Source organism: Hibiscus syriacus, unplaced genomic scaffold (genome assembly GCF_006381635.1).
Source record: "Hibiscus syriacus cultivar Baekdansim isolate YM2019G1 unplaced genomic scaffold, ASM638163v2 tig00111342_pilon, whole genome shotgun sequence".
Taxonomy (NCBI): Eukaryota; Viridiplantae; Streptophyta; class Magnoliopsida; order Malvales; family Malvaceae; genus Hibiscus; species Hibiscus syriacus.
The window spans coordinates 133,200-159,800 of NW_024063066.1; the positions used below are offsets into that span (position 1 = coordinate 133,200).

At 34.7% G+C, this 26,601-nt stretch overlaps 7 protein-coding genes across 8 annotated transcripts; 4 read left to right on the forward strand and 3 right to left on the reverse strand.

Moving 5' to 3' along the window:
* Window positions 1-2,730: 2,730 nt before the first annotated feature.
* LOC120159165 (MYB-like transcription factor ETC1) lies at window positions 2,731-3,125 on the reverse strand. The gene is made up of 3 exons (XM_039169822.1): window positions 3,058-3,125; window positions 2,886-2,973; window positions 2,731-2,819 (listed from the first exon to the last, which is right to left on the reverse strand). The coding sequence occupies exons 1-3, from the start codon at window positions 3,107-3,109 to the stop codon at window positions 2,732-2,734; spliced, it is 228 nt and encodes a 75-aa protein (XP_039025753.1). The 5' UTR covers window positions 3,110-3,125; the 3' UTR covers window position 2,731.
* A 1,685-nt stretch (window positions 3,126-4,810) lies between these two features.
* LOC120159172 (2S sulfur-rich seed storage protein 2-like) lies at window positions 4,811-5,251 on the forward strand. Its single transcript, XM_039169826.1, has one exon. It carries the CDS (start codon window positions 4,811-4,813, stop codon window positions 5,249-5,251), a length of 441 nt encoding a protein of 146 aa, XP_039025757.1.
* Window positions 5,252-5,581: 330 nt separating this feature from the next.
* LOC120159161 (polyubiquitin-like) lies at window positions 5,582-7,946 on the reverse strand. 2 transcript variants are annotated; one of them, XM_039169817.1, is made up of 3 exons: window positions 7,848-7,946; window positions 6,658-7,302; window positions 5,582-6,429 (listed from the first exon to the last, which is right to left on the reverse strand). In XM_039169817.1, the coding sequence occupies exons 2-3, from the start codon at window positions 7,300-7,302 to the stop codon at window positions 5,701-5,703; spliced, it is 1,374 nt and encodes a 457-aa protein (XP_039025748.1). In that variant the 5' UTR covers window positions 7,848-7,946; the 3' UTR covers window positions 5,582-5,700. The 2 variants fall into 2 exon arrangements, with proteins under 2 accessions (XP_039025748.1, XP_039025747.1); XM_039169816.1 differs by having other exon boundaries at window positions 5,585-7,302.
* Window positions 7,947-10,461: 2,515 nt separating this feature from the next.
* LOC120159164 (protein NDR1-like) lies at window positions 10,462-11,174 on the forward strand. The gene has a single exon (XM_039169821.1). It carries the CDS (start codon window positions 10,495-10,497, stop codon window positions 11,107-11,109), a length of 615 nt encoding a protein of 204 aa, XP_039025752.1. The 5' UTR covers window positions 10,462-10,494; the 3' UTR covers window positions 11,110-11,174.
* Window positions 11,175-13,944: 2,770 nt separating this feature from the next.
* On the forward strand, window positions 13,945-15,547 carry LOC120159162 (pentatricopeptide repeat-containing protein At4g04790, mitochondrial-like). The gene is made up of 2 exons (XM_039169818.1): window positions 13,945-14,233; window positions 14,945-15,547. Exons 1-2 carry the CDS (start codon window positions 13,999-14,001, stop codon window positions 15,544-15,546), a joined length of 837 nt encoding a protein of 278 aa, XP_039025749.1. The 5' UTR covers window positions 13,945-13,998; the 3' UTR covers window position 15,547.
* A 2,181-nt stretch (window positions 15,548-17,728) lies between these two features.
* On the forward strand, window positions 17,729-20,225 carry LOC120159166 (probable galacturonosyltransferase 12). The gene is made up of 6 exons (XM_039169823.1): window positions 17,729-17,978; window positions 18,340-18,395; window positions 18,516-18,671; window positions 18,750-19,340; window positions 19,429-19,730; window positions 19,810-20,225. Exons 1-6 carry the CDS (start codon window positions 17,765-17,767, stop codon window positions 20,093-20,095), a joined length of 1,605 nt encoding a protein of 534 aa, XP_039025754.1. The 5' UTR covers window positions 17,729-17,764; the 3' UTR covers window positions 20,096-20,225.
* Window positions 20,226-21,355: 1,130 nt separating this feature from the next.
* Window positions 21,356-24,603, reverse strand: LOC120159163 (transcription factor ILR3-like). Its single transcript, XM_039169820.1, has 5 exons — window positions 24,223-24,603; window positions 22,782-22,844; window positions 22,209-22,286; window positions 21,954-22,116; window positions 21,356-21,802 (listed from the first exon to the last, which is right to left on the reverse strand). Exons 1-5 carry the CDS (start codon window positions 24,360-24,362, stop codon window positions 21,530-21,532), a joined length of 717 nt encoding a protein of 238 aa, XP_039025751.1. The 5' UTR covers window positions 24,363-24,603; the 3' UTR covers window positions 21,356-21,529.
* Between the last annotated feature and the right edge of the window lie 1,998 nt (window positions 24,604-26,601).

Here is a 26,601-nt window from a genome sequence, read left to right on the forward strand (position 1 = left end):
CTGGTAACTGTTTGGCCATGGGAACTACTTTGCTTATTCCTAGCTGGGTACATGAAGTTGAAACTAGCTATAAGGATGACATATTGGCTGCTGATTGGATCAAATTATTATCTGTAACACCTACTCCTGCTCCTAATTGGACATATTCAAAAGGGATTCTAAGATTCAGAGGCAGAGTTAACATTGGATCTAATGGGTCTCTTAGACTCCAAATTCTTCAAGTTCTACATGATTCTCCTCATGGAGGGCATTCTGGGACTCAAGCTACATATCAGAGGATTAGATCCTATTTTTATTGGCCTAGGCTGAAAGCAATGGTGGTCAACTATATAAGATGTTGTACAGTTTGTCAGTAAACTAAGGTTGAGCATATATCTAAACCAGGACTGCTACAGCCCCTTCCTATTCCTCAACAAGCTTGGGATGTGGTTACTATGGATTTTATTGATGGCTTACCTACTTCTTTGAGAAAGAATTGTATATTGGTTGTGGTGGATAAGTTCACAAAATACAATCATTTTATGGCATTGTCTCATCCCTATACTGTGGTGGAGGTGGCTAAACTCTATCTTGATAATGTTTACAAGTTACATGGTCAACCTAAATTAGCTATTTCCGATAGACATAAAACATTCACTAGTCTCTTTTGAAGAGAACTAATGAAGCATCTTGGAACTACTACACTGTTCAGCACAGCTTACCATCCTGAGACTGATGGTCAGACAGAAAGGGTAAATCAATGTTTGGAGCAATATTTAAGGGGTTTATGCTTTTTTCAACCTAAGCAATGGGCTAAGTGGTTGCCTCATGCAGAGTGGTGGTATAATACTACCTACCATACTGCCCTGAAAATTACACCTTTTCAGGCATTGTATGGTTATAAGCCTCCTACTATGGTTTGGCAGACAAACTCTCATGTACAGACAGTTCATGATTTAATGAAAAGCAGAGAGGACATTAGACAGTTAGTAAAGCTACAATTGGAGAATGCTAGCAACAGGATGAAACAAAAAGCATATAAGAACATAACATAAAGGGTTTTTACATTCGGAGATACAGTTTACCTGAAGCTGCAACCATATCGACAGACTTCCTTGGCCCTGCGAAAAAATTTAAAGCTAGCAGCGAAATTTTATGGCCCTTATAAAATTATTGAAAAAATTGGGGAAGTTGCGCATAGATTAGACTTACCTGAATCATCACGTCTACATCCAGTCTTTCATGTAAGTCTGTTAAAAAAACACATCGGGCCCTCAGCAGTCTCTTCAACGACTCCTCCTGCAATGGACGAAGAAGGACAGATAACAATAGAACCTTACAAGGTGATGGGCAGAAGGATTATCAACAGACAAAACAAACATGTTACACAGTTGTTGGTGCGATGGACGAACCTTGATGAGACCAATGATACATGGGAAGATTATACTATTTTGCGAGGGCAATTTCCAGGCTTTGATCCTTGGGGTCAAGGATCGATTCCAGCGGCGGGTATTGTTAAAGTAGGAGGAGAAGAGCGTGGAAATGACGAAGGAATTGAGGGAAGAGGAGGTCAAGCGTTAGGGTTTGAGGAGGTAGAATTGGGGATCGGGGGAAGAGAGGGATTTGAAATTAGGGATTTAGGGATTAAAGTAAAAGAAGAGGGAATGAGATATTTACCTTCTGATGTGGAGCAGATTAAACGTGGGAGTCAAGAGGGAGTGGACCGTCCGAGTTGCAGTCCAGCAGGAGAGGAATGAGCCCAAGTTCGATGGCCCAGGATCTAAGGAGAGAAGAGAATATGAGTTAGTTATAGCTGTTATAGAGTACTGACAGCTGGCACATTTTAAATTACAATTATAGCCCTGTAACTAAATAAAATAATGGCTAAGAAGAATTGATTTCTCAAGTAATGAATGAAGTATCTCCTATCTGTAATCTCTCAATTCTAATTTCTTCTTCTTTTATCCTTTCTATTACTCTAAACTATAACAGATATTTGAATTAATTGTTCGAAAATTTAAACCATGAAAAATATTTTTTGAGAAGACATATATAATATCTCAAAATTAGTCTTATTAGACGATCACCGAAGGAAATTAGAACATTAAAACATAAATTTTTTAAATTAACTTTCATCAAATTTTATGAATTTTATGAAAAATCAATCCGATTATAAAAAAAAGATAGTCAAATACAATCATTTTGTTATTGTTCTTGTCATAATTGATGACCAATGATTGACAATAAATGACGAACAACATCGGTTTGAGGAGTTGACGATTTTATGTATAGGCCAAATTGATACAAAACTAAAGTTTATAAAACAAAATAATAATGTTATCTTGTTTTAGCATTTTAATAACCAACACTTAAAACTAAAATTCATTGGTAGAATTAAAAACAATTTAAATCGAAAATAGCTTTAATATTTCAATCGTGGAATGAGGATAATTTTAAGTTTTACACCCACAAGATCAAAGGAAGTAATAAAAAGGGTAAATTACGTGTTTAGTACCTGAACTATCATTTTTAATATTATACTCGTGGAATGAGGATAATTTTAATCACATTAGAATGTTGAATGCATGGGAATCCATGCACGAAACGTAGGAAAAAGGATTAAGTTTTAAGCATGATTAAGAAGACATAACAATACTTCTAATCAAATTACAACAAACACAGTAATTAATCCAGTAATCAAACTCCAGAGACTAAAAAAAAAACAAAGTTAAGCAAAATCCCAGAATGTTCTTCACTGGCTTGTCGAGTATCTTGTGTTCCAATACTTCTCAATCTCCTCAGCTGTTCTTCCTGGAATTCTCCCAGCAATCAAACTCCACCTGATACATACAAATGTTAAAGATACAAAAACTCTCACGCGTTATGGAAATATTTACATGATTTACCTTTCTCCAACCAAATTGAACATCCTGATTATCAGCGTTTCCTCATCATCTGAGAACTCCAGTTCGGAATCTTGTTTACTGTGCTCCTCTGGTGAAAAAAAAAAGTAATGAAGAAGAAGAAAGAAAATCCCAAACAGTAATGAAATATAAAAACATGGCTTAGGGTTCTTACCTATGGTGTCCATGGATGCATTTTCACTAGAAGAATGTTCTGATTCGGCCATTTATTAATTCCAGTTGTAGCAGAAGAGAAATTATGAGTTCGGGTATGCTGAGACATGCATTTAAATACTGTTTCCAGTGACTAAAGAGAAAGAAAAAACATTCTCTTGTATGTTAGTTGGGAAAAATAGAATGTTAGTTGGGCAAATAGAATATGGAGCTTGGTGATGGTATATGTTAGGTGGAAATGTAGTGTTCAATTACTGATAAAGATTTTTAGACCAACACATGGACTTTAAGCCAAAAGGTTGTTGTACATCTCCAGTTGGAAAGATTTACAAATATTTTCATCTGCTGTTCATCTGCAATCTTCTGCAGACGATTCTCTTGGTTTTAACTGATATTACTGCTCAGACTTGAATTTTGCAACTTGAACTTTTGATTTGAGTCTTATTTGAATTCACGTATCCATTAGTACCCATTAAACTTGAAAGTTTAGTACCAGAAATCGAAACCCAAGGCATGAAAATCTAAAGATAAACAATGGTGGTTCGGGGTACCAGAAATGCAGTGTGGTACTGATAAAACTATGCATCAGGAGTCAGGGTTGAGGACCCACCATCACAAGCATGCTTGCATTGCAGAAAAAAAAAAGTGATTTTTCTTTCTGGGGGTTCAGAGAAAAAGGTGAGTAGCTCACATGGCATCAATGTGTATATGATAGTCATATGCTACTTGTATTTATTTATTTTTGTTATAACCCAACAAGAAAAGATTAATTACACTAATGGTTATTATATTTTTAGGTCGTTTGCACTATAATTAATGAAATCGAAAAACTTCCATTTAGGTTTGTATGCTGTTATTCGTTACTAATTGTATCTGAGTCAGTATGGTTATATGTCAATTTTTTTAAATAAACATATGCCCTCTATTAATGGTAATAAATTGGGTACATCGATAATTCACCTTTTCTAATTTGAAAGGAGATAGTCACAGTTAGTAAAAGAACGTCAATCGTAGGCTAGTGTTCTTGTATAAAAGGAAAATGTTCACGAGGAAGAAAATGATGACATGAGGAAGATACATAGGCGACGTGGGTAGAAAGGGTTCCAGTCTATTTTTAGTCACGTTAGCATGTACATGGAGTCATCATAGTTATTTGTAGATAGGTAGGTAAGATAGAGCTAATATTTAGAATTTGAATTTTATTCTAATACATCACATAGATCTGCTAGGAATCCTATCCAAATCTTGTCTATGCACAATAATTATCAAATCTCAACGGAAACTAGGTTATCTTCAAAGGTATTCTCTAGAAGTGTAACATCCTCTAATAAGATATGACACATGTGACCACCGTGTTACTATAAAAACTGAGATAAAAGCTCTTTGCTGAAGAGGAAAATCAAAGTCGAGACACTTGCCAAGGGGTCGAACGTATGACCACCAAATCACTTTAGGAGAAAATATAAATTAACTCAACCTTACATGATTACAGATCCCAACAAGGCAGTTTACATACACGAGAGAGAAGGGATAGAGCCAGAACTGCAGATCACAGTAAGGCATTTGCATAACAAGACGAACAGAATATGTCCATTTTCGCATGCAAAGATTAAACAACGTGTTACTTCCACCATTCCACGTATTCTCCATGCAAAGGTTCAAGCTCTCCTACAAATAGCCATCACTCCCCGCCCTGTTTCTCACCATCAAAACCCTATAACCAAATATATATCCCACTTACCTGTAATTCAACAATGGCAAAGCTCGCAGTCTACTTAGCTACCTTCGCCCTCGTTTTGTTCGTCGCTCATGCTTCGATCACAACCGTGACTGTCGATGAGGAGGACACATGGAGGCCGTCTAGGCGATCACAGAGCAGCTGCCAAGAGCAGATAAGGGAGCAAGACCATCTCAAGGACTGCCAGAAATACATGGAGGAAGAGTGCAGTTGTAGCAGCAGCAGCAGAAGGTGCAATAGACAATGCAACAGGTACCTTGACTCCTGTTGCTGGCATCTAGAGAAGATGGATAACCAATGCCGATGCCCCGGTCTAAAACACGCGGCGATGCAACAGATGAAAGGACAGATGGGAAGAGAAGAGATGCAAGAGCTTTATGAGGCTGCTGAAAAAATTATGTCAAAATGTGACATGCAGCCTAGGAGGTGTGATTTTCCTTCTCGCGACAGGGCCTAAAGGACCATAGCCGCAGATAAAATGCTGAAGAATAAATGCTAAATGTCTCCCACACTACGGGGTGACTAGCTTTCCTTGTAATAAAAGCTCATCATCGTGGGCACTTTTGTTAATTGTTTATGAAAAGTTTCTCATCTGCTTTAATATTTACTTTTGCAACCTTATTTTTGGTTAAAGAACAATAACTTCCCTTTGATTATATATTGAATTACAAACACAAATTGCAACATGAAAGTACACGTAATTAAGAAGGGGAATTTTAGAGCAATATCAAGCTTTATTTAATATAGTAATTGAAATGTGGTTATATAACCACTACGAACACCAACAAAAGATAAGAAACATTTAATAGAGGAGTTTGCCGCTTTAACGGCAGAACACATAAAGTTCAAGGAATATTATACTACATTATATTAGACATCAAAGGCAGTTTAGTACTATAACCCAAATCAGTGACCACCACGGAGGCGAAGGACAAGGTGCAGAGTGGACTCCTTCTGGATGTTGTAATCAGCAAGAGTACGACCATCCTCCAATTGCTTCCCAGCAAAGATCAACCTCTGCTGATCTGGGGGAATCCCCTCCTTGTCCTGGATCTTTGCTTTCACATTGTCAATTGTGTCCGAGCTCTCAACCTCCAGGGTGATAGTTTTTCCAGTCAGGGTCTTGACAAATATCTGCATCCCTCCTCTAAGGCGCAAGACCAAATGCAGGGTTGACTCCTTCTGAATGTTATAGTCAGCAAGAGTCCTCCCGTCCTCGAGCTGCTTTCCAGCAAATATCAACCTCTGCTGGTCAGGTGGGATTCCCTCCTTATCTTGGATCTTGGCCTTAACGTTATCAATTGTATCGGAGCTCTCCACCTCCAATGTAATGGTCTTACCAGTCAAGGTTTTCACAAAAATCTGCATCCCACCACGCAGACGAAGAACCAAGTGGAGGGTCGACTCTTTCTGAATATTATAATCGGCAAGTGTCCTCCCATCCTCCAGCTGCTTACCAGCGAAGATCAGCCTCTGTTGATCTGGTGGAATCCCCTCCTTGTCCTGGATCTTAGCTTTCACATTGTCAATTGTATCAGAACTCTCAACTTCCAATGTAATAGTCTTTCCAGTAAGAGTCTTCACAAAAATTTGCATGCCACCTCGGAGACGCAACACCAAATGGAGGGTAGACTCCTTTTGAATGTTATAGTCTGCTAGGGTCCTGCCATCTTCAAGCTGTTTCCCAGCAAAAATTAACCTCTGCTGGTCCGGTGGGATGCCCTCCTTGTCCTGAATCTTAGCCTTCACATTATCAATTGTGTCGGAGCTCTCCACCTCAAGGGTGATTGTCTTGCCAGTAAGAGTTTTCACAAAGATCTGCATGCCACCCCTGAGACGAAGGACAAGGTGTAGGGTAGACTCCTTTTGGATGTTGTAGTCAGCAAGTGTACGACCATCCTCAAGCTGTTTTCCAGCAAAGATAAGCCTCTGCTGGTCCGGTGGGATGCCCTCCTTGTCCTGGATCTTGGCCTTGACATTATCGATTGTGTCGGAGCTTTCCACCTCAAGGGTGATTGTCTTGCCAGTAAGTGTTTTTACAAAGATCTGCATACCACCCCTCAGCCGAAGGACAAGGTGTAGGGTAGACTCCTTCTGGATGTTGTAATCAGCAAGTGTACGACCATCCTCAAGCTGTTTTCCAGCAAAGATAAGCCTCTGTTGGTCTGGAGGAATCCCTTCCTTGTCTTGGATCTTGGCCTTGACATTATCGATTGTGTCGGAGCTTTCCACCTCAAGGGTGATTGTCTTTCCAGTAAGTGTTTTTACAAAAATCTGCATACCACCCCTCAGCCGAAGGACAAGGTGTAGGGTAGACTCCTTCTGGATGTTGTAATCAGCAAGTGTACGGCCATCCTCAAGCTGTTTTCCAGCAAAGATAAGCCTCTGTTGGTCGGGAGGGATCCCTTCCTTATCCTGGATCTTGGCCTTGACATTATCAATTGTGTCTGAGCTTTCCACCTCCAGAGTGATGGTCTTACCGGTAAGAGTTTTCACAAATATCTGCATCTGTTATGCAAGAAAAATAACTCATGATTACTTTATATTTTCCAATATCCTTTGCTTGAATAAAAATTATAACCTTTACCCTCCAAAAAAGAAAACAGATAGCTAAAAAACATAAGCAGAAGTTCCGAAGATTAAATTTGGCATATATCATATCTACATCTAAAATTATACAATAGTATAGCATCTTGGCACGTGTGCATATAAGATATAAATTAATGAATAATTGGCAAATCAATCGAAGATCAAAATCAACAGTATTCAATATAATAAATCAAAGAACATGAACAATAACCGTCAAATTGGTCTAACCACCCTAACTAGATCCCACCGATCATATTAATACCAATCAAAAAGAATTGATGAACCAGAATTCGAAAAAAAATTACTTTTTTACAAACAGATGCTAAAATTTTATCCCGGAATAGCTCGAATTGATCAAGTAATCAAACCAAAACCCTAAAAAACAAAAATCTAGCAAAATTCGACAACAATAAGAAATCAAGAACTGAAAAGGGGTAAACAAATGAAAACCAGAAGAAAATTACCTTTCGATTGAGGGAGAGAGAGAATTGGAATCGAGAGCTTTGACGAACAAATATCAGAAGAGGAGCGAAGAGATTTGGGCTTTTGATTTTGATGTGAGAATAAGAGGAAAAAGAATGATTAATTTATAAGGGGACATTGCCGACTTAATGAAGAAAAGTAGGGGAAATTAATGAAGGGTATGAAGCCACGTGTTAGTAGAATATTTGATGACGTGGATTAGACGCTAAGATTAGTGTTTTCCTTTGACGTTGAGATTTAGGAAAGGTATTTTGCCTTCAACGAAGCTGCCGTTTTTGGCTTTTCCTTTTTCATTATTTTCTTGAATAATAAATATATTAATAGAAATACTGAAAATGTATTAAATTTAAATAAAATTGATTTATGCTTTATATTTATTTACTTAAATATATATTTTTATCTTTATCTATATTTATAATATAGAATTTTGATATACTCTATTATTATGGCTTTAATATCCATTAGATTATAGCTCTATTTGATATCGACTTCCTGGTATTATAAATATAGAATTCAGAAAAAGCGTTTTACACAGCTTAGACTAAGATAATAATACAACTCTCTCTCACTTATTTTTATGTTTTTTCTTCTTCATGTACCTCTTATTGCTTCGTTTAGATTATTTTCATAACACGTTATCAGTACGACTTGCTCTGAAGTAATAATTTTATCGAATATCATATTCATCATCTATAATTTTTCTTTTGAGATCTTAGATGATAGAGATTAGATTTTTCAATCTTCAATACACCATAATATCATATAAGTATATTATATATATATATATATATATATATATATATATATACAATTTCTATGCATATGTTTACTTTTGATTAAAGTTTTTTATTTATAGGAAGCCGCTAGTTTTATTAAAAATTAAAAATATCTAGAATTACAATGAAGATTTATAAGCATAATCGTAAACGTAAGCTAAATTATAAACATAAACTAAATTATATTTAGGGCATCTTCATATAACCATTTACACAAAAATTAGCCACCTAAATCATGTAATGACCAAAAAGGGAAAATGTTAAAAAACTAACCAATGCTCGAACAAAATAAAGATATGAACAAATCTGACTGCATCGGCAAACAAACCACAAAAGATGACGAAACTATTGAAAGACCACCGACAAATCATAAATCAGAGTCAAGCGACGTGAGAAAATTATCCACGAACACAAAACATGTATACAAATCAATCTGAGGGTCCAAAGCAGGGAAGATCATCATGATAACAAATAAACATCATCTTGATCAGTCGTGGCGATGTCAATAGGGATGACAACTGAACCCGAACCCGAACCCGAACCCGACGGGTTCCGACTTGATCCGACTCGATCGGGTCGGATTTTTTAAAAAAAAAATGGGTTCTGGTTGGTTTTTTATGCACTGTTCAGGTCAGATTTTTCATGATAACAAATTAATTTAAAATATAAAAAATCATTAATAAAAAATAAAATTATTATTTAAATTAAAAAATCAATTTAATGATTATATATATTATTGTTAAATTTATCAAATAATTTAAATTTTTAAATATTTTTGAGTTAAAATACATATATGAAATTATTAATAAAAATTTTAAAATTATTACTTAAGTTGTACAATTTAAATTTATGATTATATATAAATTAGTGTTAAATTTGTCAAATAATTTATTCATTTTTAATAAAAATAAACATATATATATATATATATATGTATTGAACTTAGCAATAAAATTTTGAATAATTTTAATTTTTTACTAATAATCTCATATATATATATATATAATTATTTTTATTAAAAATATGTTACAATATGAAAGTCTATATATTAGTTACAATATGTAATTTGCGTTCTGCAACTATTAATCAACCGGAGGGTCTAGCTTAGTGGTTAGGGTGCTGATTCATAACTCACAGTACCTAGGTTTAAACCCTACCACATTAATAGAATTTATAAATATTGAGGATTAAATGTAAAATTGTGCTAATTTCGTTAACTAGTACATTAGTATTTCATGTAACTGTTAACGATAAGTGGCTTGATAGAAAATAACTAAAAAGTTAGGTGGTTTGATTGACAAAATTAAAAGATCAATGGTTAAAGTAAAAGGGTTACATAGTTGAGTGGTCAATGGTATAATTACCCTTTTAACTATTATTTTTAGAAAATATGATGTATAAATAATTTGATTCATATTCAAATTTATCAGTTAATTTAATCAATAATCGGAAATATTATCATGTATAATACTTAATTATTTTTGTATTTAAAATTAATCATTATAAAATTATAATCAAATTTATAATTAAAATACATTTAGACATTACGAATATAAAATTTATTAATTTAGATGGAATTTTACAAAAATTTATTATAATAATATTTTTTGTAATTTATTTTTCATTATTAATGTTAAGATTCTAACTTAAAAAATGGTATTGTATTATAATAATGTATGGAACTTAAAACTTTATTATTATTCTATAAGGAAAAGCTAGGGAAAGGCAAACAAATATTTCTTTATAATATGCTTTTCAAGCAACATCTCCTTTTGGGCTTTAACCCCTCGTTCCCATCATTTCTTTCTCATAAATACCCTTTACAGAAACCAATCATCAGTCACCGGGAAGCATGTCGGATACCATCGGAGGATGTTGCAGATTCGTCTTCACTTTGGGTCTAACAGCACTTTTCATGTGGCTAAGCCTACGTACTTCGAACCCCAAATGTTCCATCGAGAAATTCTACTTGCCTTCGCTTAACAAAACCTTAAACACCCCAAACGATACCACCTTAAACCTCACGTTAAAGCTAAGCAACCCCAACAAAGACAAAGGGATAAAGTACGATCCGGTGAACGTCACGGTTTTCGATTATTCGAACAGAAGTCATGTCATAGGCAACGTTCTGGTGCCGGCGTTTTACCAGGGTCACAAAAAGAACGCTAAAAAGGACGGTACGGGGACCGCTAACACGACGGTGGCGTTGCAGGCGGTTGCCGACAACGGAACGGGGGTTTTCCGGGTGGATTTGTCGACGTCGGTGAAGTTTAAGATCATGTTCTGGTATACAAAGAGGCATAGGATAAGGGTAGGAGCAGATGTGACGGTCAACGCTAGTGGTATTAAGGTTAACAAGAAAGGGATCAAGCTCAAGTCTATGGCACCACCAAGGATGGGTAGTTTTTGTGTAGTGATGGGAGCTTTGGCGAATCTCTTGGCCTTCAGTTTGCTTAATTTTTGGTGAGTTTTTTTGGGGTGGTTTTTTCCCAGTGTTCTTTAGCATCTTTTCAGATCTTGTATTTGCAGCAGTAGGAAACAAAGATTGTTAACGTATTGATTTATGAAACAAAATTTGCTTAGTCAAGTATAGTGATTCTTCAATTTCTTGGCAATGGAAGCCATTGCGTTTCTGTTTCTGAGATTTGGTTCTTGCTGAGTGCCATGAGTGGTTCAGATTTGCTCAAGATATTTGCTGCTGCTGTTTGTTCCTAGTAGACCCACTTGAATTTTCTGCTATAAAAAAGGAGTTTTAATTGACCTGACAAAACTTAAAGGTTTGATAAGCACGGGAATCCAATGCTGTTGGTCTTTAAACATATTTCAGAACAGATGGTGTTTTGTCAGAATGTAGGCAGCACGGTCTTTCAAGTAATGTTGCAAGTTTACAAGTTTGTTGAGATTTAATTAATCTCCAGCCAAAATGTAGCAAGTGTTGTCAAATTTCAGGGTTTTTATCGGTGAAGAGTATGCTTCACCATGAACCAAGGTTATCGGTTCATTGTATGACACTTGTTGCACAGGCAATGAACTTGCTCTCCCCACCATCGTCTTCTCCGATGGTTCCTATAAACAGACTTGGCTCCTGACTGATAAGTTCAGGAATCAGTATGTGCTCTCGACATTCTCCTACGATGCATCCACACGGGCAGAGTTCCTATAAACAATGAGCTTAATTATAAAATAATTGTTGAAATTATACCATTTTTAAAACACTTATATATTCTTTTTTTTTAATTATTCAGGTACCTAACATTTCAAATATTATCACTTTAAGTACACGGATTGTAATGACCATTAAAAAAGTATATTAGGTGACACATGCCATGTTTATATTTTTTGAATTTTTTATTTTAAATAAAAATTTAGAAATATTTTTTAATAAAAAAACCTCTAATTTATTTGAAATTACAAAACAACCCCAAATTTTCATCCTTTTTTTCAAGTCGCCAACGACTGCTCCTAGAATCTGATGAATGGGCTCCTAGGCTTCGTCAAGGGGGCTTTGCACTAGGGAGAGGGATGACACTAAACAGGGACAATGGGTCGGATGACACTGAAGAGGGATGACGGGGCAGGCTACTCCGTCAACCTTTTTCTCTTCCATTTGTTTCTCCTCCATTGGTGAGATTTGACGATGACAACTCACGATGTGTGGTTGATAGTGAGTTTCGCCGATAGTGGAGGGTGTTCGCTAACAACGATGATAGACTTTGGGTTAGGGATTTAGGGGGTATTTGGGGATGGGATTTATAGAAATTTAGGGTTTATTTTGTAATTTTAAAGAAATTGTTTTTTTAAAATTTAATAAAATTTAAGTTTTTTAAATTTAAAATTACCAAAACGTGATATGTGTCATTTAACGGTGGAATTTAACAACCGTTACGAATCGGACACCTAAAATGACAACGTTTGTAACATTATAAACTTAATTATTCAAAAAAAAATTGAGCACCTATTTGTAAAATTCGGTATAATTTAGGCACTTATTTTATAAACAAGACTAAACAATAATAATAAAATATAACAAAATAAAACAAACAAAAAAAGGTAAATAAGGACAATGAAAGATAGAAGTGTTCAAAACCGGTTACCCAAAAATATGAGTATCTGAAATATCAGGTATCCAGAATTTTTGGGTACTAAAATATCGAGCAGTGTCTAGACCCATGACATCTGGGTACACGCAAGTTGGGTACCCATAAAACTTGGGTATTTGTATTTTCGGGTCACAGGTACCTGGTTCGTAATTTGTTATTTATTTTTATTTAAATTATATTATTTTTAAAAAATTATATAAAAAAATATAAAATTAAAAATATTTATAATATATAATTCACGCATACAGTTTAAAATTCAAATTACATAATTGAAAAATATAAAAATAAAAATAAATTAAAAAAATTAAAAAAAATTAAATACTTCTTAAAATAAATATTTTGAAAAATAAGTTAGAATGTTAATGTGAAATAATTTTAAAAAATAAGAATTTAAAATGTTACGGCGATAAAATTTAAGAAATGGGGAATTGATAATGATAGAATGAAATAATTTAAGAATTTTGAATAAAAAATAATATAAAATAAAAGTAAAAATATATATATATATATATATATATAAAATAAACCCAGTATCGGGTCATCGGGTAATCTGTTAAGCAACATTTTATGATCGACCTAGAAATCCGAAAAATTAACGAGCTAGATACACGACTCAGAAAATCGGGTATTTTTATTATAAATACTCAATATTTTTTAATCGGGTTAAAGAATCGAATCAATCAGATCGAATATTTTTAAACACCTCTAATAAAAGATCATTTACTCGACAAAAGTCATGATCGGATGAACAAAGTTCGTTAAGTCATATTTACACAATTTCTTTAAATAAGATTTGTCTGTTATTACAATGATTGAGATCATTCATTGACTGTCTCTGAAAATATAATAACGACACAAGTACCATAGTAATACAATTGCAATGATCAATTAATAGTAATGGAGTTTTTTTATTAGAGAAATCATTTGAAGGAAAAAATATTTTTGTATATATTTATTTTATAGGTTAAACAATTTAGATAAAAGATTTATGTTGAAGAATTATTAAAAAGTTTGAGTAATTAAATAATAAATATCCGTTATTAAATGTATAATATTTTCGTCCATAAATAGAAAACATCGTTGTATGGTATTCTGCCTTGTGAATTAAGAAATCATTAATGCATAATATTTCAGTATTGTAATTAAGTAATTATCAATTATTTACTTTTTCTATAATTCTATTAGGAGGTTGTAAAAGCAGCAGCCTTGAACCTCCGGCTTCGCCAACTCCTGTGAGCTCCAAAAACCTCTATCAAATGGCATCTTCCAAAGCCAAAACCCTTGCCTCCCTCTTTAAAAACGCCGCTGAAAAGGCTGTTAAAGACCCCTCCTCCTCCTTACGCACCCGTGAAAAAGCCCTAAAACAGCTCGTCTCTTGGCTTGGCACCCCACCATCTCATTCCTCCATAAAACGTTCGCCTAAACCCACCAAGAAACCAGCCTCTGATGGTATCTTCCAAAGCCGGTTACTACAGGCTGCTTCTGCTTCTGGTTTGTCTTTAACCTTTAACTTTTTATGGCTTGTGTTCTTTGGGTTGCTTTAGTTTCTGGTATTTGAGAATTTGATGAAAAGCTTCGTCTTTTGAGTGAAGAACGCAGTTTGTAAGATTCTGGCTTTTATAGCATCCATCAAAGTGTGTTTTGAAGTTAGTTCTTTTGGGTTCCGAGTGTTGAAGAATTCGTTGTTCTGGTGGAGAATTCATTCAGTGAAATGTGTCATTTTGAAGTGTAAAATCTGAACTCTTGATTTTACTGTGGTTAATGCAGAGAATTTAAGAGGGAAGATTCCAGAGGAGGAGGTATCCTCCATATTGTGCTGTAAATATTTGTTAGTAAAATTTACTCATTTGAAAATTAATTTATTTGAATTGGTTATGTGATTGCAATATACATATACATATACAGTCATGTATTCATGTATATTTGTACTATATATCCATACATAGTATTTGTGCATGTATTCATGCATACGTGTATTCATACATATATTTGTGCATGTATACATACATGTATTCGTACATATATTTGTGCATGTATTCAATTACCAAGTACACAGATAGTAGCGTGCTGTTTTCAGTTATTTAACTTTCTGATTAGCGAAATTTAAGGTTGTTTTCTTCTCTATTTTTTTATTTTTGGAAAACAGAGAGGGTTTTAGTTCTTTCATTGTGAATTAAGTCGTGTATTCTATTCTGTGTGCAGCTGATGCTCCAGAAGGTTCACGTGACTCCGAAGAAATGATGAATGGTGGGAGTTCTTTAGGTTCAAACTTTTCTAACAACGATATATCGCTTAAACAGAAAGAAATTTCAGGTGAAAGGAGACAGAAATGGGTTTACAAGGAAACTCAGGGTGGCCCATTAGATCGGTTAATAAAGATGTGTGGAGATAAACTGGGCACAAAAGTTATCATGGAGGTTTTCGATAAATTGGGAAGAGATATGGATTTGAAGGAGTGCAATGCACTTTTAGAAGTTTGTCTGGAGAAGGCCAGGACCAGCAACGATGAAGATGATGCTTTCAAACATATGTCTGAGGCTTTTAGAATTTTCAAGAAAATGTGGGAGCGCGGATTTGAGGTCGATGAGGGCACCTATGGTCCATTCCTTATGTATTTCATTGACATGGGTATGGTAGAAATGTTCTTTTTTTTCTGTGGACATATCAAAGAAGGGAATCCGAGTTGTGTTGCAAGGTTAGGTTACTATGAGATGCTGTTGTGGATAAGAGTCAACAATGAAGAAAAGATTCAAGAAATTTGTAATTGTATTGTAGCTGGTGTGAAGAAGATGATTCTGAATTAAAAGGTGTCATTTTATTATCTAATGATTTGTTATTAGAAATTTGTAATTTTATTTAGAATCTATCAAGGTTAGGTGTCTTTTTCCTGCTAATCAATTTTATTATCCAATTATCTAATGGTATGTTCTTTGTTCTGCTTGTTTTTCAACTAATGGGCAGGCTCCTAAATCTCGTCTGGTGAAGTAAATGGTGAAACCTGGTAACTGATCTGATTCACTTGCAAAACCAATGTCACGTTGATCTGTATCTTTGAAACCATAATCTTTCAATGGTTATGTTATGTTATGTTATCATGTATTCAGCACGTGATGTTTAATTGTTTAAAAACACTTTAGGGTCTGATGAAAAGGTTATAAATTTGCAAAACTATGCATCTTTTCTTTTCTGCATTTTCAAGTATGGTAAATTTGATGATGCAGATTATGATATGGTTGATATCTGATGAAGTGACACGTGCGAGTGAGTCTCGCACGTGAGTATCCATGCAGAAATTTTCTATATACACAAAAACTCGAACCTGAAACATTATTAATTGATATCAAGTGATAATCATCATATCGCTTAACAAATAACTTTTAATATAAGTTATTTATCTTCCTTTGTTTAGTAAATCTTCTTCTTTTTAACGAAAATAATTCCTTTTTATTTTTTTTATTTTATTTTTTTATTAATGATTAGGGAATTAGTTTCATCCGTATAAGACAGTTTTGTTTATCCACTCGAGTTTCCCATCAAAACCCTACGCTTGCTTTCCTTAAGCAGCACGTGTACCATAGATAGACAGGTCTGTATATTCAGGAACAGGGCTATCAAATGGTCGACTGCGAAACCCATCAGGGTTAAAAAATCGTATACTTTAACGATGGGGGCCAACTCGAAGGGGCTGAAGTTCGACGGAGAGCTTTTTGGTTGTTAAGTTATAGCAGCACTGAGCAACATCCAACAGCTCCAGTCCTTCTGGTTTGCACTAAGGTGCCTTAAGTAGTTCCTAATATGCCACCATAGGAACCGAGGGCTTTTGTAAATAACAGTCATAGCAGCTCGATATTATAATAGAGAGAGCTTAAGAATGGAAAGCTCAACTCGAGTTTGTAAATAATAACAGCGAAAGCCTCGAGAGATGGAGAATCATTTCGAAGATGAAGCTGATGAAGATTATGACTAGAGGTAATCTGAACCCTTTATTAAGTCGTTTAAGACGAAGTAGCAACTCCTTCGGCTAAGCATCGATTCTTTCTATCATTATCGTGAACTGAATTTGACATTTCTCTCCCAATTCTAGGTATGCATATATTCTTCTGATACTATGGGGTTGGAAATATGTAAACAACCAGAGGCAAAGCTGAATCTGTGGATATTATGTTCTGAGGTTTCTCATGTGTTAAACTTTGTAAATAACAGACCAATATTTAGCTGTGGTATTTAATGTAAATAATAGCATTACTTTATAGCCTCAAACTATATATGTTATCCGATATTAATATGGTCAATCCATCATGATTCTTATGATTGTTTTGCAAGGTAAAATAGGCGTTGTTTGACCAGGTGATGTAAATTTATTGCTTTAAACCAGGTTATACACCAAACATAATGCATTCAAATCGTGATTAATAGAGAAAAAACCCCAAAAAAAGTGAGCATTTTGGGCAATGAAAATATTCAAAAGAAATGAAGTAGATGTTGCTGAGTTTTCATACCAACAACCGAAGTCCCTGTGATTCAATACCCAGCCCAGGTGCAAGAGACTGTCATTTTCCATTCCGTAATGTGTTGTTAGCTCCAATTTCATCTCATTTTTGTTATTAAATTTGATTTATTTATGGATGTAAATTACATAAACCTTCCTGTGGAGGCAAAGCTAAGTGACACCAAATAAAGATTTTTAATTTTTTTATGAAGTTCCCATTTCTGATGATCTCTCAACTTCCCTGCTTGAAAACCAAACCTCCAAACCTCAACAAGAACAAAGTCCCTTGTCTTTTTCTCTTTAACAACCCCCTTCTTCCCCATATATATATAGATGTATGTATGTATGTATGTATGTATAGCCTCTATGCTAAGCAAGGTTAGGTGCCTGACAACAACAATTCAAATCCCTTCCCTATTTTTTGCACCATTTTCCTTACTTGGCCTTTTCATCTTCTTCTTCTTCATCATCGGCTTCATATCATTTCCCAAATGAACTGTTAGAGGATCATAAGAGAAACCAAGAGAGTAAAGATGCAGCTTCATATCTCACCCAGTTTGAGACATGTAACGGTGCTTCCTGGGAAAGGCGTAAGAGAATTCATCAAGGTGAAAGTGGGTTCCAGGAGGGTTTCTTATCGGATGCTTTTCTATTCACTTCTCTTCTTCACCTTCCTTCTCCGGTTCGTCTTTGTTTTGTCCACCATTGATAGCATTGATGGCTATCATTCCAAGTGTTCTTCCATTGGTAACCTTTTCTCTTATTCAAACTCTCTGCATATGCATGTTTGTATGTATGTATTAATTGTTTTCTGCAACATTGGTGTTTGAGTTCATGGAGAATGTAATATCAATTTCCCTATGTTGCAGATATCAGATGAACAAACAAACAAAAAAAACTTGGAAAAATCATATAGGATAATGTCATTAAGATTTGATGAATATCCGTAGTCAGAGAGACAAAAATGAGAGATTCAGAGAGAGAAAGTTGATATTAAACAAAGTTTTATATGTTATATATACATAATATATATATTTATATATGTATTTATGCATGCATGCATGCTCATATCCCAATAATCACTTTTTTTTATATATATTTATGGTAGGCTGCTTGGGAAAGAGACTAGGACCAAGGATCTTGGGAAGAAGGATTGAATCAAATGTAAATTCCTAAACTCATTCTACTATTTAACAAATTATTTCATTTTATATTTTCTTTTTGTTCAAATATTAGGTAATAATTAAGAATATGAATTAAGTTTTTGTTTTTTAATTGAAATAGGTCCCAGAGGTGATGTACCAAATCCTAGATGAACCTGTAAGCAAAGAACAAGTACAGGGAAAGACTGATGTTCCTCAGACATTACAAGAGTTTATGTCTGAAATGAAACAAAGCAGATTAGATGCAAAAACCTTTGCTTTAAAGCTCAGAGAAATGGTATTAGCTTCGATTGTTCTGTTTTTTTTTCCCATATAAGAGATCATTGGAGCTAAAACATTGGGTTTATATTTTCAGATAGTTCTGCTTGAACAAAGAACCAGAGCAGCCAAAATCCAGGAATATTTGTATCGTCACGTAGCATCGAGCAGCATTCCGAAACAGCTTCATTGCTTAGCACTAAAGCTAGCCAACGAACACTCGAACAATGCAGCTGCTCGCCTCCAACTCCCTTCAGCAGAACTCGTACCGGCCCTTGTCGACAACTCTTATTTTCACTTTGTACTTGCCTCAGATAATGTGCTTGCAGCCTCGGTCGTGGCAACATCGCTTGTTAAAAACGCGTTACACCCCAAAAAATTCGTGCTACACATAATAACCGATAGGAAAACTTACTCCCCTATGCAGGCCTGGTTTTCATTGCATTCTTTAGACCCTGCTATAATCGAGGTTAAGGCTTTACATCAATTTGATTGGCTTTCGAAAGGGAAGATACCTGTTTTGGAAGCAATGGAAAAAGATCAAAGAGTGAGGTCACAGTTCCGAGGGGGATCGTCCGCCATTGTAGCAAATAATAACGAGAAGCCTCAAGTTATCGCCGCGAAACTACAAGCATTGAGTCCAAAGTACAACTCCTTGATGAATCACATTCGGATACATTTACCCGAGGTAATACATAAAATTATATTTTGTTAGTTTAAGTAGATGGAAAGGGAAGAAATAGTCCAAACAGTAATGGCCTTTCTCGATTTCACAGTTGTTTCCGAGCCTTAACAAGGTAGTCTTCCTAGACGACGACATTGTGATTCAAACCGATCTTTCACCTCTATGGGACATCGATATGAACGGAAAAGTTAACGGTGCGGTGGAGACATGTAGGGGTGAAGATTCGTTCGTCATGTCGAAGCGGTTCAAGAGCTATCTCAACTTCTCCCACCCTTTGATCATGCAGAATTTCGATCCAAACGAATGTGCATGGGCATATGGCATGAACATTTTTGACCTCGAGGCTTGGAGGAAGACAAATATTAGCCTCACATACTATCACTGGCTTGAAGAGGTAATATATACACAAAAATAGACATATATGCATATATACTTCGATTTCCATATGCTGATTAAATCAATTTTTTTCTGCAGAACTTAAATCAGACCTCAGTTTGTGGCAACTGGGAACATTACCCCCTGGTTTAATTGCATTCTATGGGCATGTTCATGTGATTGATCCATTTTGGCACATGTTGGGATTGGGATACCAAGATAACACAACTTCATCCGAAGCCGAAACTGCCGGGGTCATCCATTTCAACGGCAGAGCTAAGCCTTGGCTCGATATAGCCTTCCCTCAGCTCCGACCGTTTTGGGATAAGTACATCGATTTCTCGGATAAATTCATCAAGGGATGTCATATTAGGGCTTCTTAACAAGGACTTTTTGAGAGTATAGTGAGTGACCATAATGATGATAAAACATATGTACAATGTTTGTATACGAGGAACATATAAGTGGAGAGAGTTCTTTGCAAATTCAAGGCCTTCTGGTTTTTTCCCTCAACTGTTCTTCCCTTATGATGATTTCTCTTTTCTCTTTCCATAAAAGATGCAAAATCTCTGATTCTTGATACTTAATAAAGAACCCCAGATTGAAAGCTTGCTAATATACCGATGTAAGTAACGATTTCGGATTCGAATATTCATGGTTATCCAGTATAGGCCATGAGGTACTGGTTGTTGAGCAATAAACATCAAGTTCAAGGATTCAACCATCGAACACCAACAAGTATAAAAATAGATTGCTGCCTATTTGAGCTACAAGGCAACTTCAACTACTTGATATCTCCTTTTGACAATATCGTATTTATATATCACTATCAGCATTGGAAATGTTCTGCAGATAAACTTGGAAAATTTGAAGTAAACTTGCTTCATTCCAGTAACATTCAAGACCAAATCTCTCAAGAACTTGGCAGATTTGGTAATAGGTGAACTGATAGCCATCAAGTTATACAACACATTCTCGACATCCTCGATGCCCGGTCGCGATTGGAACCTTGAAACCAGCTTCAATTCACCATCTTCTTCAACAAAAACTGCACATTGTTCCCACTAAAAACCTCTTCCCTCGTACGAACAAAATGACTTCAATAGTTAAAGGAATAATGAGGTTTCGGCGGAAGAACTTTTGTTGTCTTAGTCCCAATACAACTCAAAGTTGCATATTATCTTTTTCCCGAAACGGATCCTGAGGGAAGAGTGTTGCTAAATTTATATATTTCCTATGAAGTTACTAGTCAAACCAAAACAAACTACTTTTTCTTGGTAAGTGTGATCCATTGGACATAGATCCAATTTTTCAAAAAAATATTATTCCTTAGAGTTTGTTTTGCCCGTTCCTGGTGTATCAAGATGCCACTGTGTCGAGATATCTTCTCTCTTTTTCCGGGAAAAATAGATATTACCAGGAAAAAAAATCAGTTCAATCCTTTTTTCCCTCTCCACTCGGATCAATCCACCCGCTTGGCTTGTAAACCAAAATAATTAAATGCAATTAAATTAAGTATTCATATGGTTAACAGAAGCAATATAAAATTAATTATAAAAATTGACCACAAAACAAATTAGTTTGTAGACATGAGAACCTAACCTAAAACCTAGAACAGAGAAAAACAAAGGTTGTCAGATGAAATTAAAAATTTACATGTCATTACCAGCACCAAATCGTAGGAGTACAACTGCAGACAGTCACCCAACAACTCCAGTTAGAGAAACTTCAGTGAAAACTAAAACAACCCAGAACAATGACATGACTAATACCCGTTTGCATCAAAATACAAACCCTAATCATTGTTGGTTGCCGGCTTAGGCAACCGGAGGGCGGAGGACGTGGTCCTGTGAAGTATCCACTGCTGCAGGCGGCATGAATTGCCACATTGCAACTCCAGGATAACCAATGTAAGGAACCAACTTGTTACCAGGAGCTTGACCTGGGGCGGCAGCAAATGCAGTAGGGATTGCCTGTGGTGCAGGCGGCATGAAGTTAGGTTTTGCATTCATTGATTTGAGTTGCTGCTCCAACTTTTCCTTTTCTGCCTTCAGCCTCCGCTTTTCGTCACGAAGCTCATTCTTTTCAACCTAAATAGAGGAAATGCAGTTTAAATATTTTGATGTAATGGGTATATTTTGATGTTTAATTATTTTCGAGAAAGCAGTAGTTCCAAATAGCAAATTGCATGCCAAGGATTCTGACTATTCACCCAGAAATGGACCCTCAAACCAGCCTCACCTTCAGCTCTTCAATCCTTTCTTGGAGACTTGAATTTGAATCCTTCAATTTCTGGGTTTCACCTCGTAATTGGGTCACCATTCGGACAGCATCAATCAAAATAGCAGACTTATCAGTTTTGGGAGGCCTTCCAGGTTCTAGAATAGACCCCAGCTCCATAAACCTGTTATTTACACAATGTTGAACATTCATGCTTGGAAGAGATAGAAAGAAAACAAAAGAGAAAGCAAGAGAAGAGAAAAGAGATGCAAGTACTTGTCATTTAGCCTATCTCTACGCAACTTCTCCCTACATGCTTTGGAGCTTGACGCATTGCATGATTCGGATCTAACCCTGCAATATAAACGGAGTAAGAAACAAGATTCTCTGATATCACACTTAAGTCAGTTCTGTTTTGTAATTGAAACAATAGAAGATTCAGAGTCAGTCATGTCAATAATAATGAAAAAGGAACATTATGCTCCATTTAAATCATCTTATTGTAGGACACAAATTGCAACATACTTGAGCAACTATATTGTTATGCATCAATTAAACGCTAAGACAAATGAAAATGCTTTTAGCTGCTCAAAAGTAAATGCCCCTAGATATTATTCTTTTTGTCCATTCAATATCTCGTGGCTTAAAAGTTTGAATAGTTCTATATTATTCCTTCAATAAAAATGTTCTAAGCCCCACAACACAGAAGTGCCCACCTATTAAACCAGTTCTAAACAGTTTTCTAAACAAACATATCAGGGAATAAGTGGGGAAGTGGAACGGGTGATATATGTTTTTTAATCTTCTTTATTTACCAATTCATATAGTGCATGAAAGACAGAGTATTACCTCTTCTTTGAACCAGATTCCTTTAGACCATCTGAATCTCCAAATGAGCCATCGATTCCCACACTAGGAACAGATCAAAATGGATCCAAGTGAAAAGGTACAAGACAATGTTAGAACACCCCCTCCCAAAAAAAAAAGAAAAAAGAAATAGGCTCTCACTTGCTAATAATATTGAATCATAACACAACTGAAAAGGTTAAAAGTAAACAACAAAGAACTGGAAGATCTACACTGGAACGGATGTAATCAACTCTGCCTAAACTAATATCCCAACGCACATAAAGATCATGATGGAGACATCTGCTTACAAAATAAGCCATTTCAGAACCAAGGTTTCTCTTTCATTAAAAAATTCAAGGTCTAGTGGATAAAGCACCAACAGGTGCAGATTGGAATGATAACCAATTAACCATTGACCAAGAACCTCAATAAGGACTCCTGCTAACCTTTTCCAAAAAGTTAATCAAGACATGCTCTACCCTCCCAATAAATCAGAATTTCTAATTCCACAAATATCTCAAAGACTCAAGAAGCATGGCATAAAACCCCATACTAAGAAAAGAAGGCAAGCCTAATCAGTGCAAGTCAACAGTGTTATTATTGCATGGTAACACGATGCAAATGAACAAGCCTACAGCATCCTCAGTCATCACCGACTCAAGTTTGCAACAAATTTTGTTTCCAAAATACGGAAAAAATGTCCATAAAACATGCTTCCTCAAGCACTATGTTCCAAATTCTAATAATAACATTGCTTTGATTCAAAGAATCTTCTGAGAACTTTAACCACAAACCCATTTCATGAAATTTGTAATTCAGGATTAAAACAGATGCTTTCCAAACAAGCAAGTGGTAGAATGTATAATATATGAGAGCATGAATGGGATGTATTCTAAAAAAAACCACATCACCCTTAACTTATGAGCACACAAGATCTACGTTTGCAAATTACATGACATACAAACAAACACCATAGTCTTAACCATATACAAGGCATAACAGGTGGCTTGAGAATAATGTTCCCTTGTGTAAATTCATAGATCTCAACCGTTGGCTAGGATAAAGAATAGGTGAATTTTACCCATTATCAGCACTAAATTTTCAGAAAAATAAATTAATAACCTTTTTAAACAATAATCTAACAATAATATCCCCTAAAAATAATAAATCTGTTCATGAACTTCAGATAAAGACCCAACCATTTTACATAATTTATACCCACACACAAGCTTCTCATAACTTTTCCATGAAAAACAGGTGCAAAATCGAAACTTATGAAAACTTCCATGAAACCTAATCATATTAAACCAAAATTAAATCCCCAGATGATTAAAGGAATCTGACAAAGCCAATGAGTCAAACAAACAATTATCAAACCCTGATTAAAAATTATGAAAAGAAAAAAAGAGCGATAAAAGGCATGGATTTTCTAGGGGGACACCTGACAACATTAGAAGGGGCGTCGATTGGCTGCGTAGACCAAGTAAAACCGGGATAAGGTCCATCAGGGACAGGGATATCGTCGATCAAGGTTGTATAATCGAAGTGTGACCAATAATTAGAGTTTTCCGGGGACACCATTCTCGGCCGACTTCGATTTCCGCCGGAAAGATTGAAGTGTATGGTTATATTTTTCCGGCTTTGAAGAAGGGCGGGAGCTGATTGGGAAGAAAGAGAATTATCACGAGGGGTCTTTTTTCTTCTATATTTTCTTGGGAAATGCTAGGGATTGGTGGCAGGTGATGAGCCTGCTCAATTTTGTTGGCCAATTGGAATCCCCTTTTTTTTTGGGATTTTTAGGGTTCATAAACTCAGTTGGCAACTTGGCTCAGATTTTGATAAATGAAACGTGTACTTCATGTTCATAATTCAATCATATATTTAGATTTGATTTTGGATAAATTACCCTACAAATCACTCAACTATTAATAAGATTACATATGAATCATCTAATTTATAAATATACAACTAAATCACTCAATTAATTGATTGTCACAAACTAGTCATCGGATCATTAAATAATAAAGTCACTCAATTAATCTATTGTAGCGATTAAGTCAAGCGCTATCGCACCGATCACGACTGATTATCGCATATGGTGATCGATGAACCACAAATATCACTATAAGATTCACATTAATATTATTGTTCATTTCATTATAGTGTATACTTATAATCTCTCTCGAGTTATATAATTACTCCAAAACTTTTAATTTACTTGAACCTCAATCTTATTCTCCATTCAAATCGATGAGTGGAGCCTCCAATCTTTGAGTCTTAAAAATATAAAACTTGCTTTCTTTTTTAATTTTCTGTATGACTAATTGAGTGATTTATTTGTGATTTTTTTTTTAAATTAAGTAAGCTATTTATAATTTTGTTAACAATTGGATGAATTATGGTGTAGGGACTTGTTTGTGATAATCAAATAGTTGAGTGATTGATTTATAATTTTTCAAATTTAATGACATTTATAATCCCATTAATAATTGAGTGATATGTGATTTAGTAAAATCAAACCCTAATAATTTTGAGGTTTTATATGTTACAATGCAGTTTTAGAGATGATAGTATAAGAGGTCCCCAAACTATGACTCTAATCTTAAGTTGGTCCCTAAATTTTAAAACATTCTATATCAGTCCTCAAACTATTAGTATATCTGTTTTTGAAAGTTATACGAATTGACATTGTGGCATTCTAAAAAAAATCGTAGGACCTTAAAAAATAAATTAACTTTTTAGGAGATCACAAGTTCAATTTCCATAATCTTGAAAAACATATTATTTTTTAACCGCTATAATTAACGACACATTAATAGAAAAATCAAAACGAGATGATATTGATAGTTTGAGGATTAATATAGAATTCTTTAAGATTTATGGACTGATTTAAAATATAAATTTTAGCTTAAGAAGTAATATATTATACCATTTTTTTCAATTTATGTTTCCCTACTACACTTACAAGAGTAACTAATGTAACAGATAATGATGATTAATATTCGATGTATTACGAGTGTATAATCCATACATTATTGGTGAACCCAATAATATCATATTACTATAAAATTTTAAAATTAAATTTATTTTAATAAAACATAATCCTCTATAATTTTACATGTGAAAAATGATTGAACTGGTAAAATTTAAGTTCTAAATATATAAGTAAGGTATATTTCTTATTAATATAAAATAATTAAATAATATGTTAAAAAAAATTTAAAACAATTGAAAATATATGCAAATTCTATTAGACATATTTACTCGAATGAACAATAGTTCATTTTTAACCATCGAATATATTTTTTTTATTAATTTAGGTTAAATATAAGATAACATCTGTTTAAATATAACTCTCAATCATTTAATATTAAACGCTCGCATCCTTTATATAAGGGATATTCTTTGTGTAAAAAATTAAATCTCAAAAAATAATAATTATTATTTTATTACTAAAGTCGTTCGGTTCGGTTCGTGTGACCATCAAAGATTATTAAATAATTATGTTTGAATTTTTTGGAAAACACTTAAATAATTATGTCTGAATTTTCTGGGAAACGTGAATTTCGTGTGTTATTGTACTTATGATACCTAAGGTCAAAATTACGTGTAAACGCGGCCTGCTTGCAAGGCCACGTGATTAGCTGATCATACTGTTGGAGTGAGAAAAGAAATAGTTGTGGGTAACTTTTTAAATAAACTATGCCCCAATGTTTTTATGTGTATTGTACTATTATATGCTTTTTTGGGCAGTTATATCATAGGTTAATCTAATATACGATTAAAGAAAAAGTGTTATAAAAAATATTATTAATTTTTT